Genomic DNA, 15,006 nt, shown 5'->3' with positions numbered 1-15,006 from the left:
GGTCAGACACTGTAGCCCGGTCAGTGACTGGAGCCCGGTCAGTGACTGTAGCCCGGTCAGAGACTGTAGCCCGGTCAGTGTTTGTAGCCCGGTCAGTGTCTGTAGCCCGATCAGAGACTGTAGCCCGGTCAGAGATTGTAGCCCGGTCAGAGATTGTAGCCCGGTCAGTGTCTGTAGCCCGGTCAGTGTCTGTAGCCCGGTCAGTGACTGTAGCCCGGTCAGAGATTGTAGCCCGGTCAGAGATTGTAGCCCGGTCAGTGACTGTAGCCCGGTCAGTGACTGTAGCCCGGTCAGAGACTGTAGCCTGGTCAGAGACTGGAGCCCGGTCAGTCAGTGACTGTAGCCCGGTCAGAGACTGTAGCCCGATCAGAGATTGGAGCCCGGTCAGAGATTGTAGCCCAGTCAGAGACTGGAGCCCGGTCAGAGATTGTAGCCCGGTCAGTGATTGTAGCCCGGTCAGTGACTGTAGCCTGATCAGTGACTGTAGCCCGGTCAGTGACTGTAGCCCGGTCAGTGACTGTAGCCTGGTCAGTGACTGTAGCCCGGTCAGAGACTGTAGCCCGATCAGAGATTGGAGCCCGGTCAGAGATTGTAGCCCAGTCAGAGACTGGAGCCCGGTCAGAGATTGTAGCCCGGTCAGAGATTGTAGCCCGGTCAGTGACTGTAGCCCGGTCAGTGACTGTAGCCCGGTCAGTGACTGTAGCCCGGTCAGAGACTGTAGCCCTGTCAGAGACTGTAGCCCGGTCAGAGACTGTAGCCCGGTCAGAGGCTGTAGCCCGGTCAGAGGCTGTAGCCCGGTCAGAGGCTGTAGCCCGGTCAGTGACTGTAGCCCGGTCAGAGACTGTAGCCCGGTCAGAGGCTGTAGCCCGGTCAGTGACTGTAGCCCGGTCAGAGATTGTAGCCCGGTCAGAGACTGTAGCCCGGTCAGAGACTGTAGCCCGGTCAGAGACTGTAGCCCGGTCAGAGACTGTAGCCCGGTCAGACACTGTAGCCCGGTCAGAGATTGTAGCCCGGTCAGTGACTGGAGCCCGGTCAGTGACTGTAGCCCGGTCAGTGACTGTAGCCCGGTCAGAGACTGTAGCCCGGTCAGTGTTTGTAGCCCGGTCAGTGTTTGTAGCCCGATCAGAGACTGTAGCCCGGTCAGAGATTGTAGCCCGGTCAGAGATTGTAGCCCGGTCAGTGTCTGTAGCCCGGTCAGTGTCTGTAGCCCGGTCAGTGTCTGTAGCCCGGTCAGTGACTGTAGCCCGGTCAGTGACTGTAGCCCGGTCAGAGATTGTAGCCCGGTCAGAGATTGTAGCCCGGTCAGTGACTGTAGCCCGGTCAGAGACTGTAGCCTGGTCAGAGACTGGAGCCCGATCAGTCAGTGACTGTAGCCCGGTCAGAGATTGTAGCCCGGTCAGAGATTGTAGCCCGGTCAGTGACTGTAGCCCGGTCAGTGACTGTAGCCTGGTCAGTGACTGTAGCCCGGTCAGTGACTGTAGCCCGGTCAGAGACTGTAGCCCGGTCAGAGACTGTAGCCCGGTCAGACACTGTAGCCCGGTCAGAGATTGTAGCCCGGTCAGTGACTGGAGCCCGGTCAGTGACTGTAGCCCGGTCAGTGACTGTAGCCCGGTCAGAGACTGTAGCCCGGTCAGTGTTTGTAGCCCGGTCAGTGTTTGTAGCCCGATCAGAGACTGTAGCCCGGTCAGAGATTGTAGCCCGGTCAGAGATTGTAGCCCGGTCAGTGTCTGTAGCCCGGTCAGTGTCTGTAGCCCGGTCAGTGTCTGTAGCCCGGTCAGTGACTGTAGCCCGGTCAGTGACTGTAGCCCGGTCAGAGATTGTAGCCCGGTCAGAGATTGTAGCCCGGTCAGTGACTGTAGCCCGGTCAGAGACTGTAGCCTGGTCAGAGACTGGAGCCCGATCAGTCAGTGACTGTAGCCCGGTCAGAGATTGTAGCCCGGTCAGAGATTGTAGCCCGGTCAGTGACTGTAGCCCGATCAGTGACTGTAGCCCGGTCAGTGTCTGTAGCCCGGTCAGAGATTGTAGCCCGGTCAGTCAGTGACTGTAGCCCGGTCAGAGACTGTAGCCCGGTCAGTCAGTGACTGTAGCCCGGTCGGTCAGTGACTGTAGCCCGGTCAGTGACTGTAGCCCGGTCAGTGACTGTAGCCTGGTCAGTGACTGTAGCCTGGTCAGTGACTGGAGCCCGGTCAGAGACTGTAGCCCGGTCAGTGACTGTGGCCCGGTCAGTCAGTGACTGTGGCCCGGTCAGTGACTGTGGCCCGGTCAGTGACTGTGGCCTGGTCAGTGACTGGAGCCCGGTCAGAGACTGTAGCCCGGTCAGTGACTGTAGCCTGGTCAGTGACTGTAGCCTGGTCAGTGACTGGAGCCCGGTCAGAGACTGTAGCCCGGTCAGTGACTGTAGCCCGGTCAGTGACTGTAGCCCGGTCAGTGACTGGAGCCCGGTCAGAGACTGGAGCCCGGTCAGAGACTGGAGCCCGGTCAGTGACTGTAGCCCGGTCAGAGACTGTAGCCCGGTCAGTGACTGTAGCCCGGTCAGTGACTGGAGCCCGGTCAGAGACTGGAGCCCGGTCAGTGACTGTAGCCCGGTCAGTGACTGTAGCCCGGTCAGAGACTGTAGCCCGGTCAGTGACTGTAGCCCGGTCAGTGACTGTAGCCCGGTCAGAGACTGTAGCCCGGTCAGAGACTGTAGCCCGGTCAGTGACTGTAGCCCGGTCAGAGGCTGTAGCCCGGTCAGTGACTGGAGCCCGGTCAGTGACTGGAGCCCGGTCAGAGACTGGAGCCCGGTCAGTGACTGTAGCCCGGTCAGTGACTGTAGCCCGGTCAGTGACTGTAGCCCGGTCAGAGGCTGTAGCCCGGTCAGTGACTGGAGCCCGGTCTGTGACTGTAGCCCGGTCAGTGACTGTAGCCCGGTCAGTGACTGTAGCCCGGTCAGAGACTGTAGCCCGGTCAGTGACTGGAGCCCGGTCAGTGACTGTAGCCCGGTCAGTGACTGTAGCCCGGTCAGAGATTGTAGCCCGGTCAGAGACTGGAGCCCGGTCAGTGACTGTAGCCCGGTCAGAGACTGGAGCCCGGTCAGTGACTGTAGCCCGGTCAGTGACTGTAGCCCGGTCAGTGACTGGAGCCCGGTCAGAGACTGGAGCCCGGTCAGAGACTGGAGCCCGGTCAGTGACTGTAGCCCGGTCAGTGACTGGAGCCCGGTCAGTGACTGTAGCCCGGTCAGTGACTGTAGCCCGGTCAGAGACTGGAGCCCGGTCAGTGACTGTAGCCCGGTCAGAGATTGTAGCCCGGTCAGAGACTGGAGCCCGGTCAGTGACTGTAGCCCGGTCAGAGATTGTAGCCCGGTCAGTGACTGTAGCCCGGTCAGAGATTGTAGCCCGGTCAGTGACTGTAGCCCGGTCAGTGACTGTAGCCCGGTCAGAGACTGTAGCCCGGTCAGTGACTGTAGCCCGGTCAGAGGCTGTAGCCCGGTCAGAGACTGTAGCCCGGTCAGTGACTGTAGCCCGGTCAGAGGCTGTAGCCCGGTCTGTGACTGGAGCCCGGTCTGTGACTGGAGCCCGGTCTGTGACTGGAGCCCGGTCTGTGACTGGAGCCCGGTCAGTGAAAAGACGCATGGAGACACTTCTTGAAACTTTAGTCTCATTGTATGCTCCATACGTTCATGATGAAGGGAGGAGGGGAGGACCTGGTGACTCAGTGGTTAGCACTGCTGCCTCACCGCGCCAGAGACCCGGGTTCGATTCCAGCCTCGGGCAACTGTTGGTGTGGAGTTTGCACATTCTCCCTGTGTCTGTGTGGGTTTCCTCCGGGTGCTCCGGTTTCCTCCCACAGTCCAAAGATGTGCAGGTCAGGGTGGATTGGCCACGCTAAATTGTCCATAGTATCTCGAGATGTTGCAGGCTAGTTGGATTAGCCATGGGAAATACGGGGTTGGGGTGTGTCTGGGTGGGATGCTCTTCAGAAGGTCGGTGTGGAGATGATGGGCCAAATGGCCTGTGTCCGCAATGTAAGGATTCTAGGATTGGGTTGTTTGATGAGGAACTGTTGGACAGACTGGCTTGTGGGTGACTCAATTGAAGTGTATAAGACCCTGAATGGTCTGGACAAGGTGGACGTGGGAAGGGTGATTCCTCATGTGGGTCAGTCCAGAACCCAGGGAGGGGGTGGCATCATTTTAAAGAGAGAGGTCACCGTCCCAGATGAGGGCTGAGGGGGATCTGTTCTCTCTCTCCCTCTCTCTCTCTGGGAGGGCTGTGTGTGAGTCTGGAACTTCCTGCCCGAGAGGCTGATGGAAGTGAGGCTTTCAGTATTGTTCGGACGAGGTGGATAGATTGTTGTGAGGCCGTGTCTCGGCGGCTGTCAGGAATGGATGGGAATTTGTAACATATCCTGTCGAATGGTGGAGCAGGCTTGATGGGCCGAATGGCCTCCCCATGCTCCTCGATCCTTTTTTGGTACAGCTGTAACGATGACCTCAGTAGTAGGTACGGACCTCTCGAATTGTAACATATTCTCACCTTGTAGTATCCTCGAGGGAGGGAAATCTGCCCTCCTCACCAGGCCCCAGCCTACACGTGACTCCTGGCCCACGGCAATGTGGCTCACTCTGACCTGTCCTCTGAGGAGGCCAAGTGAGATGCCCCCGTGTGTCACTTTGCTGCCCAGGTCCAGGGTGTCACCAATACTGTTACCATCACCGTTACCGTCACCAGGGAAATGAAGGGCAGGCCCAGTCTACGTTCTGGCGAAAGGATTTGTTTAAAAAAAGCACAAGCCTCTGACACGAGGGTGACGGGGACGCAGGCTCCTCTTCGATGGCTCACTTTGGCCTGTTAGCTTTGAGGATGATTTTTCCAAATGGCTCTAGTCAAATGTTGCGTCCCAGTGCCATCACGCATGCGTTTAGTGCAAACGGAGTCAGGCATGGTGACTGGACGAGCAGAGAATGGGCCCTCATCGTGATGCCTTCTGCATCTGAATAGCCTGAGGGAACTGTTTTCACTGGGACTCTGTGGGGAGGTTGATTCCTGGTGGAGCAGGGGCTGAGAGTTAATCCTGGGCGGGAGGACAGCGAGAGCTGCCTGGGAAGAGGGTGTTTGGGAGGGCCCAGAGGTGAATCAACAATCATGTTCCTCTGTCAGAGTTCTCTGATCGACCTACAATCCAGCCCCTGAACCAACACCTCATCACCATAGCTGGGCATCAGGTTAATTGGCCCAGAGGGGGCTGTGATTGAGGAGGCCTGGGTCAACCGATCACCGGAGTAGACACCTCCCCATAACTGCTCACCCCCTACTTGCCCTGGCCGACAGCTCGATGGCCTCCTGCTGGGAGACGTCTGTTTATTTCACTGTTCCTTGTTTCCTCAGTGCATTTTCTGGTTTAAGGTGTGCATGTGAGAGAGGGAGAATGGAAATGGCAGGCCTCTGGGTCTCTGGCAGGTCTCTGGGTCTCTGGCAGGTCTCTGGTTCTCTGGCAGGCCTCTGGGTCTCTGGCAGGTCTCTGGGTCTCTGGCAGGCCTCTGGGTCTCTGGCAGGCCTCTGGGTCTCTGGCAGGTCTCTGGGTCTTTGGCAGGCCCCTGGGACTCAGACAGGCCCCTGGGACTCAGACAGGCCTCTGAGTCTCAGGCAGGCCTCTGAGTCTCAGACAGGCCTCTGGGTCTCAGACAGGCCTCTGGGTGTCAGACAGGCCTCTGGGTCTCCGGCCGGCCTCTGGTAGCCCAGTTTAATTTGAACAACAAGCTGCAGTAAATTGAGGATGGATTGTGTTGCCCTGCTGGCCTGGTGAGGATGCAGAGCAGCTTTGTAAATGCTGCAGATAAAATGCTGCTGAGACACTGTGAATATGAAACTCAGAACCAGAGGGAGGAGTTGAAGCAAATGTAATTAAAAAGGAAAGCTAGATGAACACGAGGGAAAAATAACAGGCAGATATGCTGAAAGATGGGAGGGCACACAAGTACAGCAAGTACAGGCCAAATGGCCTGTTGTGTGCTCTCATTCTTGTTTGGGTGGGTGATCTGTGTTTGAACTGATGGGATTTGTTCATTTAGCAAACGTGAGTCCCTGAGGAGGCAGTGAACACTCACAAAGGCAATCTGGCGTCAGATTAAAGTGCCTGGGGGTTCGCCATGGCTCAGTGGGAAACGTCCCCACCTCTGAGTCTGAAGGTCCAGGGCTCACGTCCCACTACCAGACCCTTGAGCACAAAATCCAGGTTGACACTTGCAGTACCAGTGCTGAGGGAGTGCCACACTGTCAGAGGGTCAGTGCTGATGGAGTGCCACACTGTCGGAGGGTCAGTGCTGAGGGAGCGCCCCACCGTCAGAGGGTCAGTGCTGATGGAGTGCCGCACTGTCGGAGGGTCAGTGCTGAGGGAGTGCCGCACTGTCGGAGGGTCAGTGCTGAGGGAGTGCCGCACTGTCGGAGGGTCAGTGCTGAGGGAGTGCTGCACTGTCGGAGGGTCAGTGCTGAGGGAGTGCCGCACTGTCGGAGGGTCAGTGCTGAGGGAGTGACGCACTGTCAGAGGGTCAATGCTGAGGGAGTGCCGCACTGTTGGAGGGTCAGTGCTGAGGGAGTGCCACACTGTCGAAGGATCAATGCTGAGGGAGTGCTGTACTGTCGGAGGGTCAGTGCTGAGGGAGTGCCGCACTGTCGGAGGGTCAGTGCTGAGGGAGTGCTGCACTGTCGGAGGGTCAGTGCTGAGGGAGTGCCGCACTGTCGGAGGGTCAGTGCTGAGGGAGTGACGCACTGTCGGAGGGTCAATGCTGAGGGAGTGCTGCACTGTCGGAGGGTCAGTGCTGAGGGAGTGCCACACTGTCGGAGGGTCAGTGCTGAGGGAGTGCCGCACTGTCGGAGGGTCAGTGTTGACGGAGTGCTGCCCTGTCATAAATTGGTTGTTGTGTTACCTGTCTTGCAACAGTAACTAGACTTTATAATTGATGACAGTGTGGGATGGGTCACCCTGCAGAGCTGCTGTATAAACGCAGTCTCATTGTGAGGGATTGTGCAGTTTGGCCCTATGCTTTTGGAACATGTCAGGCCACCATTTATGTTCATATTCCCCTGAAGGCCACAAAGGTTAAGTACATCCTACCCTTGCATGTCTGTTCTGCAAAACCTCTGAAGGTGGGAGTCTCTCCTCACTAACGCTTCCCCCGGTTCCTGGGTTCAACTCCCAAAGTTTTTACCCACAAGGAGAGAACTTCCCCACCTCACTGTATTGCTTTTGTCATTGTAACACCAGTACCAGCAGACTGCAGTGGGAAATGTGAATACAAGTGCCTTCAGAAACACGATTACAACCCACAGCAATAATCAGCTGAGAAACCCACATCATGCTCACTCACTTCCGGAGCTCTCTGCTCCCATCCATCTCAAATTCCTCATGACCCCAGGATTGTCACTCAGTAGACATGTGAGAGTCCCTTTGCTACAGGAGATTCTCTCCTATTGTGACTGTCTATCACTAAGTCTCTCTTTCCCTCTCCCTGTCGCTGTGTGTGTCCAGGTGTGTGTGTGTGTCTCTTTCCCTGTGTGTGTGTGTGTGTGAGTCTCTCTCTCTTTCCATGTGTGAGTCTCTCTCTCTCTCCCTGTGTGAGTCTCGCTCTCTCTCTCCTTGTGTGTGTCTCTCTCTCTCTCTCTCCCTGTGTGTGTCTCTCTCTCTCTCTCTCCCTGTGTGTGTCTCTCTCTCCCTGTGTGAGTCTCGCTCTCTCTTTCCCTGTGTGTGTCTCTCTCTTTCCCTGTGTGTGAGTCTCTCTCTCTTTCCCTGTGTGTGAGTCTCTCTCTCTTTCCCTGTGTGTGTCTCTCTCTTTCCCTGTGTGTGAGTCTCTCTCTCTTTCCCTGTGTGTGAGTCTCTCTCTCTTTCCCTGTGTGTGAGTCTCTCTCTCTTTCCCTGTGTGTGAGTCTCTCTCTCTTTCCCTGTGTGTGTGTGTCTCTCTCTTTCCCTGTGTGTGAGTCTCTCTCTCTTTCCCTGTGTGTCTCTCTCTCTTTCCCTGTGTGTGTGTCTCTCTCTCTCTCTTTCCCTGTGTGTGTCTCTCTCTCTCCCTGTGTGTGTCTCTCTCTCCCTGTGTGTGTGTGTCTCTCTCTCTCCCTGTGTGTGTGTCTCTCTCTCTCCCTGTGTGTGTGTCTCTCTCTCTCCCTGTGTGTGTGTCTCTCTCTCTTTCCCTGTGTGTGTGTCTCTCTCTCCCTGTGTGTGTGTCTCTCTCTTTCCCTGTGTGGGGGTCTCTCTCTCTCTCCCTGTGTGTGTGTCTCTCTCTCCCTGTGTGTGTGTGTCTCTCTCTCCCTGTGTGTGTGTGTCTCTCTCTCTCCCTGTGTGTGTGTGTCTCTCTCTCTCCCTGTGTGTGTGTCTCTCTCTCCCTGTGTGTGTCTCTCTCTCCCTGTGTGTGTGTCTCTCTCTCTTTCCCTGTGTGTGTCTCTCTCTCTCCCTGTGTGTGTGTCTCTCTCTCTCTCCCTGTGTGTGTGTGTCTCTCTCTCTCTCTTTCCCTGTGGGTGAGTCTCTCTCTCTCTTTCCCTGTGTGTCTCTCTCTCCCTGTGTGTGTCTCTCTCTCTTTCCCTGTGTGTGTGTCTCTCTCTCCCTGTGTGTGTGTCTCTCTCTCTCTCCCTGTGTGTGTGTGTCTCTCTCTCTCCCTGTGTGTGTGTGTCTCTCTCTCTCTCTTTCCCTGTGGGTGAGTCTCTCTCTCTCTTTCCCTGTGTGTCTCTCTCTCCCTGTGTGTGTCTCTCTCTCTTTCCCTGTGTGTGTCTCTCTCTCTCTTTCCCTGTGGGTGAGTCTCTCTCTCTCTTTCCCTGTGTGTGTCTCTCTCTCCCTGTGTGTCTCTCTCTCCCTGTGTGTGTGTCTCTTTCCCTGTGTGTGTCTCTCTCTTTCCCTGTGTGTGTCTCTCTCTCTTTCCCTGTGTGTCTCTCTCTTTCCCTGTGTGTGTGTCTCTCTCTCCCTGTGTGTCTCTCTCTTTCCCTGTGTGTGTGTCTCTCTCTCCCTGTGTGTCTCTCTCTCCCTGTGTGTGTGTCTCTCTCTCCCTGTGTGTGTCTTTCTCTCTCCCTGTGTGTGTCTTTCTCTCTCTCTCCCTGTGTGTGTGTCTGTCTCTTTCCCTGTGTGTGTGTCTCTCTCTTTCCCTGTGTGTGTCTCTCTCTTTCCCTGTGTGTGTCTCTCTCTCTTTCCCTGTGTGTGTCTCTCTCTCTCCCTGTGTGAGTCTCTCTCTCTTTCCCTGTGTGTGTCTCTCTCTTTCCCTGTGTGTGTCTCTCTCTCCCTGTGTGTCTCTCTCTCTCTTTCCCTGTATGAGTCTCTCTCTCTTTCCCTGTGTGTGTCTCTCTCTCTTTCCCTGTGTGTGTCTCTCTCTCTTTCCCTGTGTGTCTCTCTCTCTTTCCCTGTGTGTGTCTCTCTCTCTTTCCCTGTGTGTGTCTCTCTCTCTCCCTGTGTGTGTGTCTCTCTTTCCCTGTGTGTGTGTCTCTCTCTCTCTCCCTGTATGAGTCTCTCTCTCTCTCCCTGTATGAGTCTCTCTCTCTCTCCCTGTGTGTGTCTCTCTCTCTCTCCCTGTGTGTGTCTCTCTCTCTTTCCCTGTGTGTGTCTCTCTCTCTTTCCCTGTGTGTGTCTCTCTTTCCCTGTGTGTGTCTCTCTCTCTTTCCCTGTGTGTGTCTCTCTCTCTCCCTGTGTGTGTGTCTCTCTCTCCCTGTGTGTGTCTCTCTCTCTTTCCCTGTGTGTGTCTCTCTCTTTCCCTGTGTGGGGGTCTCTCTCTCTTTCCCTGTGTGTGTGTCTCTCTCTCCCTGTGTGTGTCTCTCTCTCTCTCCCTGTGTGTGTCTCTCTCTCTCTCCCTGTGTGTGTCTCTCTCTCTTTCCCTGTGTGTGTCTCTCTCTCTTTCCTGTACGTGTCTCTCTCTCTCTTTCCCTGTGTGTGTCTCTCTCTCTTTCCTGTACGTGTCTCTCTCTCTCTTTCCCTGTGTGTGTCTCTCTCTCTTTCCTGTACGTGTCTCTCTCTCTCTTTCCCTGTGTGTGTCTCTCTCTCTTTCCTGTACGTGTCTCTCTCTCTCTTTCCCTGTGTGTGTCTCTTTCCCTGTGCATCTCTCTGTCTCTGTCTCTCTGCGCTGTTCTGTCTTTCTCTCTCTCTCTCTCTGCCTCTTTATATCTTTCTATGTCATTCCATTTCTGTATGTCTCTCTCTCTTTGACTCTCTGCATCTCTCCTTCTGTATCACTTTGTGCATCTTTCCCTATCTCTGTCTCTCTGTCAGTGTCTCCCTCCCTCCGCCTTCTCTCCCTCTTCTCTCCCTCTCCTTCCCTCTCTCCCCCGCCTCCCCTTCTTTTCCCTTGCCTCTCCCTCTCCCCCTGCCTCCCCCACCCTCTTCTCTCCTCTCCCTGTCTCCCTCTCTACCCCCCCCTCCTTCCCTCCTCGTTCCCCTTTCTCTCCCTCTTCCCTACCCCTCTCCCTTCCTCTCTCCCTCCCTCTTTCTCTTCCTCTGTCCCTCCCTCTTTGTCTCCCTCTCTCTTCCCCTTTCTCTCCCCTCACCCCCTCCCTCTCTCCTCTCCCTCCGGTGGCGCGGTGCTGTTTGAACAGCTGTACTGCTGCCTGGTTTGCGGAGGTTTTTTACAGTTTGTTAAGGGGCTGTAAACAAAATGATTCCCAGAGAATCTCCAGGCCTCGTGCTCTGGAATGCTCCTGCATCTGGCATTGATTTTCTTTCAGAAAAGAAATATTGAGGGAGCATATTTTAGAGTGGCTCTGTCTTGCACGTGTTCATTTGGTCATTCTCCCTCCCGTAGTTTCTCTCTTTATTTAATGTTTCACATTCCCCTCTTCATTCTCTCATGCTCTGTCCCCTCACTCATAGGAACACTTTACACCGTGTGACTGACACTAGAGAATCAGGGACACAGGATTCTGGTCGGGACTGGAACCTGTTGTTTTTCTGATAAGCAGAGCCACAAACAAAATTCAAACCTGCGAGTGATTAACGTTTTGGAAAGTATTGTGCGTGAAGGAGCAGGGAAATGAATCATGCAGCCCCTGGGAGTGTAGCTAGGGGTGTGTAATATTAACCCATTCTCAAATCGCATGCTCTGCTTAAAGGGGAGGGCTGTTGGAATATTTTCCAAACATCTGCTCCCTCCACACACACACACACACACACACACACCCGACGCTCAGTAGCAGCAGTGTGTACAAGACACACTGCAGAAATTCACCAAAGATCCTCAGGCAGCACCTTCCAAACCCACAGTCACTTCCATCAGGAAGGACCAGGGCGGCAGATACATGGGAACACCACCCCCTGTAAGTTCCCTGCCACTCACCATCCTGACTTGGAAATATATCACCGTTCCTTCACTGTCGCTGGGTCAGAATCCTGGACTTCTCTCCCTAACTCCACTCGGTCTGTAGCGGTTTGAGAATGCAGCTCATCACCACCTTCTCGAGAGAGCAATTCAGGAATAAATGCCAAGTCAGAGCTATAATCCCATGACTTTTCTCTTTGATGTGCGATGTGGGGGGAGTTGGAGTTTCCTAATTGCCTGGGGTTTGATGATATACAGTGAGAGTGTGGTTTTATGTTTTTTAAAGTGCACAACGTTGTGTGTGTTTTTTTTTAAAAAGGGAACCTTTTGAGTTTTCTTAGCAAACATTTCTATCATGTCTTGCGATGTGTAGTGAAGATCTCTCCATGTGTAAACACTCAACATATATCCACTTTTATCAGCTTACAAGTCTTGCTTTGCTGGGGAAAGGGGTGTGCAGTCTGGGACTGACTGAGCTGTTCATTTCTAGTTTGTGCTGGTCCAGTTTATCTGATTCTGTCTGGGTTTCAGTGTCAGTTGAAAGACATTTGTAATGTTGCTGGATTAAAACATGGTTTCGAATGCCCCCATGGCTAATCGAGGAATTCAAGTTTGATCGATTAATCTGGAATAAATTTGTTTGTCTCATTAATAATTATTATGAAGCTACCAGATTCTTGTAAAACAAAAAAAAACCTATCTGATTCACCAATGTCCTTTAGGGAGGGAAATCTGCTGTCTTTACCCAATCCGGGCCTACACGTCACACCAGACCCACAGCGATGTGATTGCCTCATAACTGCCCTCTGAAATGGCCCTAGCAACCACACAGTTCAAAAGACAATTGGGAGTTGGTGTCAAATCGCCTTGCCCCCATCCCAGGAAAGAATGAAAACAAAAAGAGGGGAGAGCAGTTTGGGAGCAGGAAGGGTGTCAGACAAGATCTGGAATGTTAGATTTCCAGTCTCTGCTGCATGAGCTCTTTAGGGTCAAGGCCGGGGGTGGGGCCCTGACCTTTGGGCAAGGGGTGGGGAACGTGCGTTTCTTAGTCTTCTGTGCACTCTCCAGTGCTCCCTGCTGGTCAATGTATGAACATGGCTGGAGGGAGACTGGCTCTGACACTGTTCATCAAGAGCTGTCAAGTCTTGGCTTACCTCCATCAGAGCAGCCATCTTGGACAGGAGCTGCCCCATGGGGGCAAAGGGGCAATCTTTACTCATCAAAGTAAAGATGAGTAAAGGTACCTTCCCCTGGCAGAGGATGTTGATGCCTGGCCATACTGTACCAGCCCTTGCTCTGGGTCAGTCACAGCCACTCAGTGCAATGAAGAGGTGGCCCCTGATGGTGTTGGGATAACAAAGAGCTTGTGAAAGCTTCATTGGGTTAATTGGATCAAACACACAGCACAAGAAACATGCTAGAGAGTCTTTAACAGCTCAGAAAGAGGTCCGTTGGCCAGTCATGTCTGTGCTGATCATCTCTACAATTCCAGTTCCCAGGCGGCACAGTGGCTCAGTGGTTAGCACTGCTGCCTCACAGTGCTAGGGACCTGGGTTCCATTCCAGCCTCGGGCAACTGTCTGTGTGGAGTTTGCACATTCTCCCCGTGTCTGCATGGATTTCCTCTAGATACTCCCACAGTCCAAAAGATGTGCAGATCAGGATGGATTGCCCATCCTAAATTACCCCATAATTGTGCAGGCTTAGGTGGGTGAACCATGGAAAATGCAGGGTTACAGAGATTGAATGGGAAGCTTTTCAGAGGGTGGACTTAGAATCATAGAGATGTACAGTGTGGAAACAGATCCTCTAGTCCAACCTGTCCATGCCGACCAGATATCCCAACCCAATCTAGTCCTACCTGCCAGCACCCGGCCCATATCCTTGTAAACCCTTCCTATTCAAATACCCATCCAAATGCCTCTTAAATGTTGCAATTGTACCAGCCTCCACCACATACTCTCGTAGCTCATTCCACACACATACCACTCTCTGCGTGAAAAATTTGTCCCTTAAGTCTCTATTATATCTTTCCCCTCTCACCCTAAGCCTATGCCGTCTAGTTCTGGACTCCCCAACCCCAGGGAAAAGACTTTGTCTATTTATCCTATCCATGCCCCTCGTGATTTGACTTGATGGGCTTAATGACCTGCTTCCACTCAGTAGGGATCCTATGATTCCCAGTATGTTCTAGCATTCCAAGCACTCAAATGAATATTCCATTCAACGTACTCCTGTCTCTACCGCCCTTTCAGTCAGTGAGTTCCAGACCCTCACCACTTTCCGTCAAAACCCCCTCCCCTCTTGCTCCTTACTTTAAGACGCGGGTCATTGATGCCACGGGGAAAGGTCTGTTCCCCCCCCCCAATCAGAACTCCCCCCCCCCAGTGTTGTTGGGATTGAAGAGGAGGAATGGCATTTGGTTAATGGTGGGATTTCCTCTGTTTCTGTCTCCCTGCCCTCCCACCGCGTGTAGAGAGAGGGGCGTCGCCATGAACAAGCTGAGACAGAGTCTGCGACGGAAGAAACAGCCGTATGTGCCGGAGGCCAGTCGGCCGCACCAGTGGCAGGCGGATGAGGAGGCCGTCCGGAAGGGCAAGTGCAGCTTCCCAGTCAGGGTGAGTACCACCAGCCAATCCATGGCCGGCATGGGGGAGGGGAGCGGGCACACAAAACCGCAGAGTGTTTCACAAAGCTCATGACCCGAAAAAACACTCTCAGGGGAGACGCTGGCCTTGTATTATAGCCAGACTGTGGGGTGGCACGGTGGCTCAGTGGTTAGCACTGCTGCCTCACAGCACCAGGGTCCCAGGTTCAATTCAGGCGACTGCGTGGAGTTTGCACGTTCTCCCCGTGTCTGCGTGGGTTTCCTCCAGGTGCTCCGGTTTCCTCCCACATTCCAAAGATATGCAGGTTAGGGTGGATTGACCATGGAAAACTGCCCAATAGTGTCTAGGGATGTGCAGGTTAGGTGCATTAGTCAGAGGGAAATGTAGAGTCATAGGGAATGGGTCTGGGTGGGATACTCTTCGGATGGTTGGTGTGCACCTGAGCCAAATGGCCTGTTTCCACACTTAAGAGATTTTATGCTGTGTTAACCCAGAGACCCAGATATTATTCTGGGGACCCGAGTTCGAACCCGCCACAGCTGATGCTGGAATTCAATAAAAATCTGGACATAAGGATCTAATAATGGCAATGAATCGATTGTTGGTAAAATCCACCTGGGTCACTAGTGTCCTTTAGGGAAGGAAACTGCCATCCTTACCTGGCCTGGCCTACATGTGACTCCAGACCCACAGCAAAAGGGTTGATTCTTAACCACCCTCTGGGTAATTAGGGATGGCAATAAATGCTGGGCTGGTCAGTGACACCCTCATCCTATGAATGAATTTTAAAAAACTAGCAATATTGCCAAGGGTGGGTGACCAACCACATCAACACAGGCTGTAGGAGCAGGAGTAGGCCTCAAGCCTGTTTGGCAGTTCAATGAGCTCAGCACCATAATCCACACCCCCATATCCCTACAGCCACAAGAGTTATATCTGCCTCCTCTTTGAAAACACGCAATGTTCTGATCTCAGAAACAAAACCAGAAATTGCTGGAGAAACTCAGTAGGTCTGGCAGCATCCGTGAAGAGAGAGAGAGAGAGAGAGAGAAAAATCAGAGTTAATGTTTTGAGTCCGGTTCTCAGGAAGGGTCACTGGGCCCAAAACGTTAACTCTGATTTCTCTCTCTCTCTCCACGGA

The 15,006-nt window shown here is 53.7% G+C and overlaps 1 protein-coding gene across 2 annotated transcripts in view; it reads left to right on the top strand.

Moving 5' to 3' along the window:
* Positions 1 to 15,006, top strand: part of numbl (NUMB like endocytic adaptor protein) — a 130,345-nt gene that overhangs the window by 90,210 nt on the left and 25,129 nt on the right. For both annotated transcript variants that reach the window (XM_087983866.1, XM_087983867.1), the window contains one exon: positions 13,733 to 13,874. In XM_087983866.1, the coding sequence (XP_087839992.1) occupies positions 13,733 to 13,874 (142 nt within the window). The remainder of the gene's footprint in view (positions 1 to 13,732; positions 13,875 to 15,006) is intronic.

Source organism: Chiloscyllium plagiosum, unplaced genomic scaffold, assembly GCF_037043375.1.
Source record: "Chiloscyllium plagiosum isolate Xiang-an unplaced genomic scaffold, Cpla_swu_hap1 HiC_scaffold_47, whole genome shotgun sequence".
NCBI lineage: Eukaryota > Metazoa > Chordata > Chondrichthyes > Orectolobiformes > Hemiscylliidae > Chiloscyllium > Chiloscyllium plagiosum.
The sequence above is the reverse complement of the archived record's forward strand: the minus strand, read 5'-3'. Positions and strand labels throughout refer to the sequence as shown.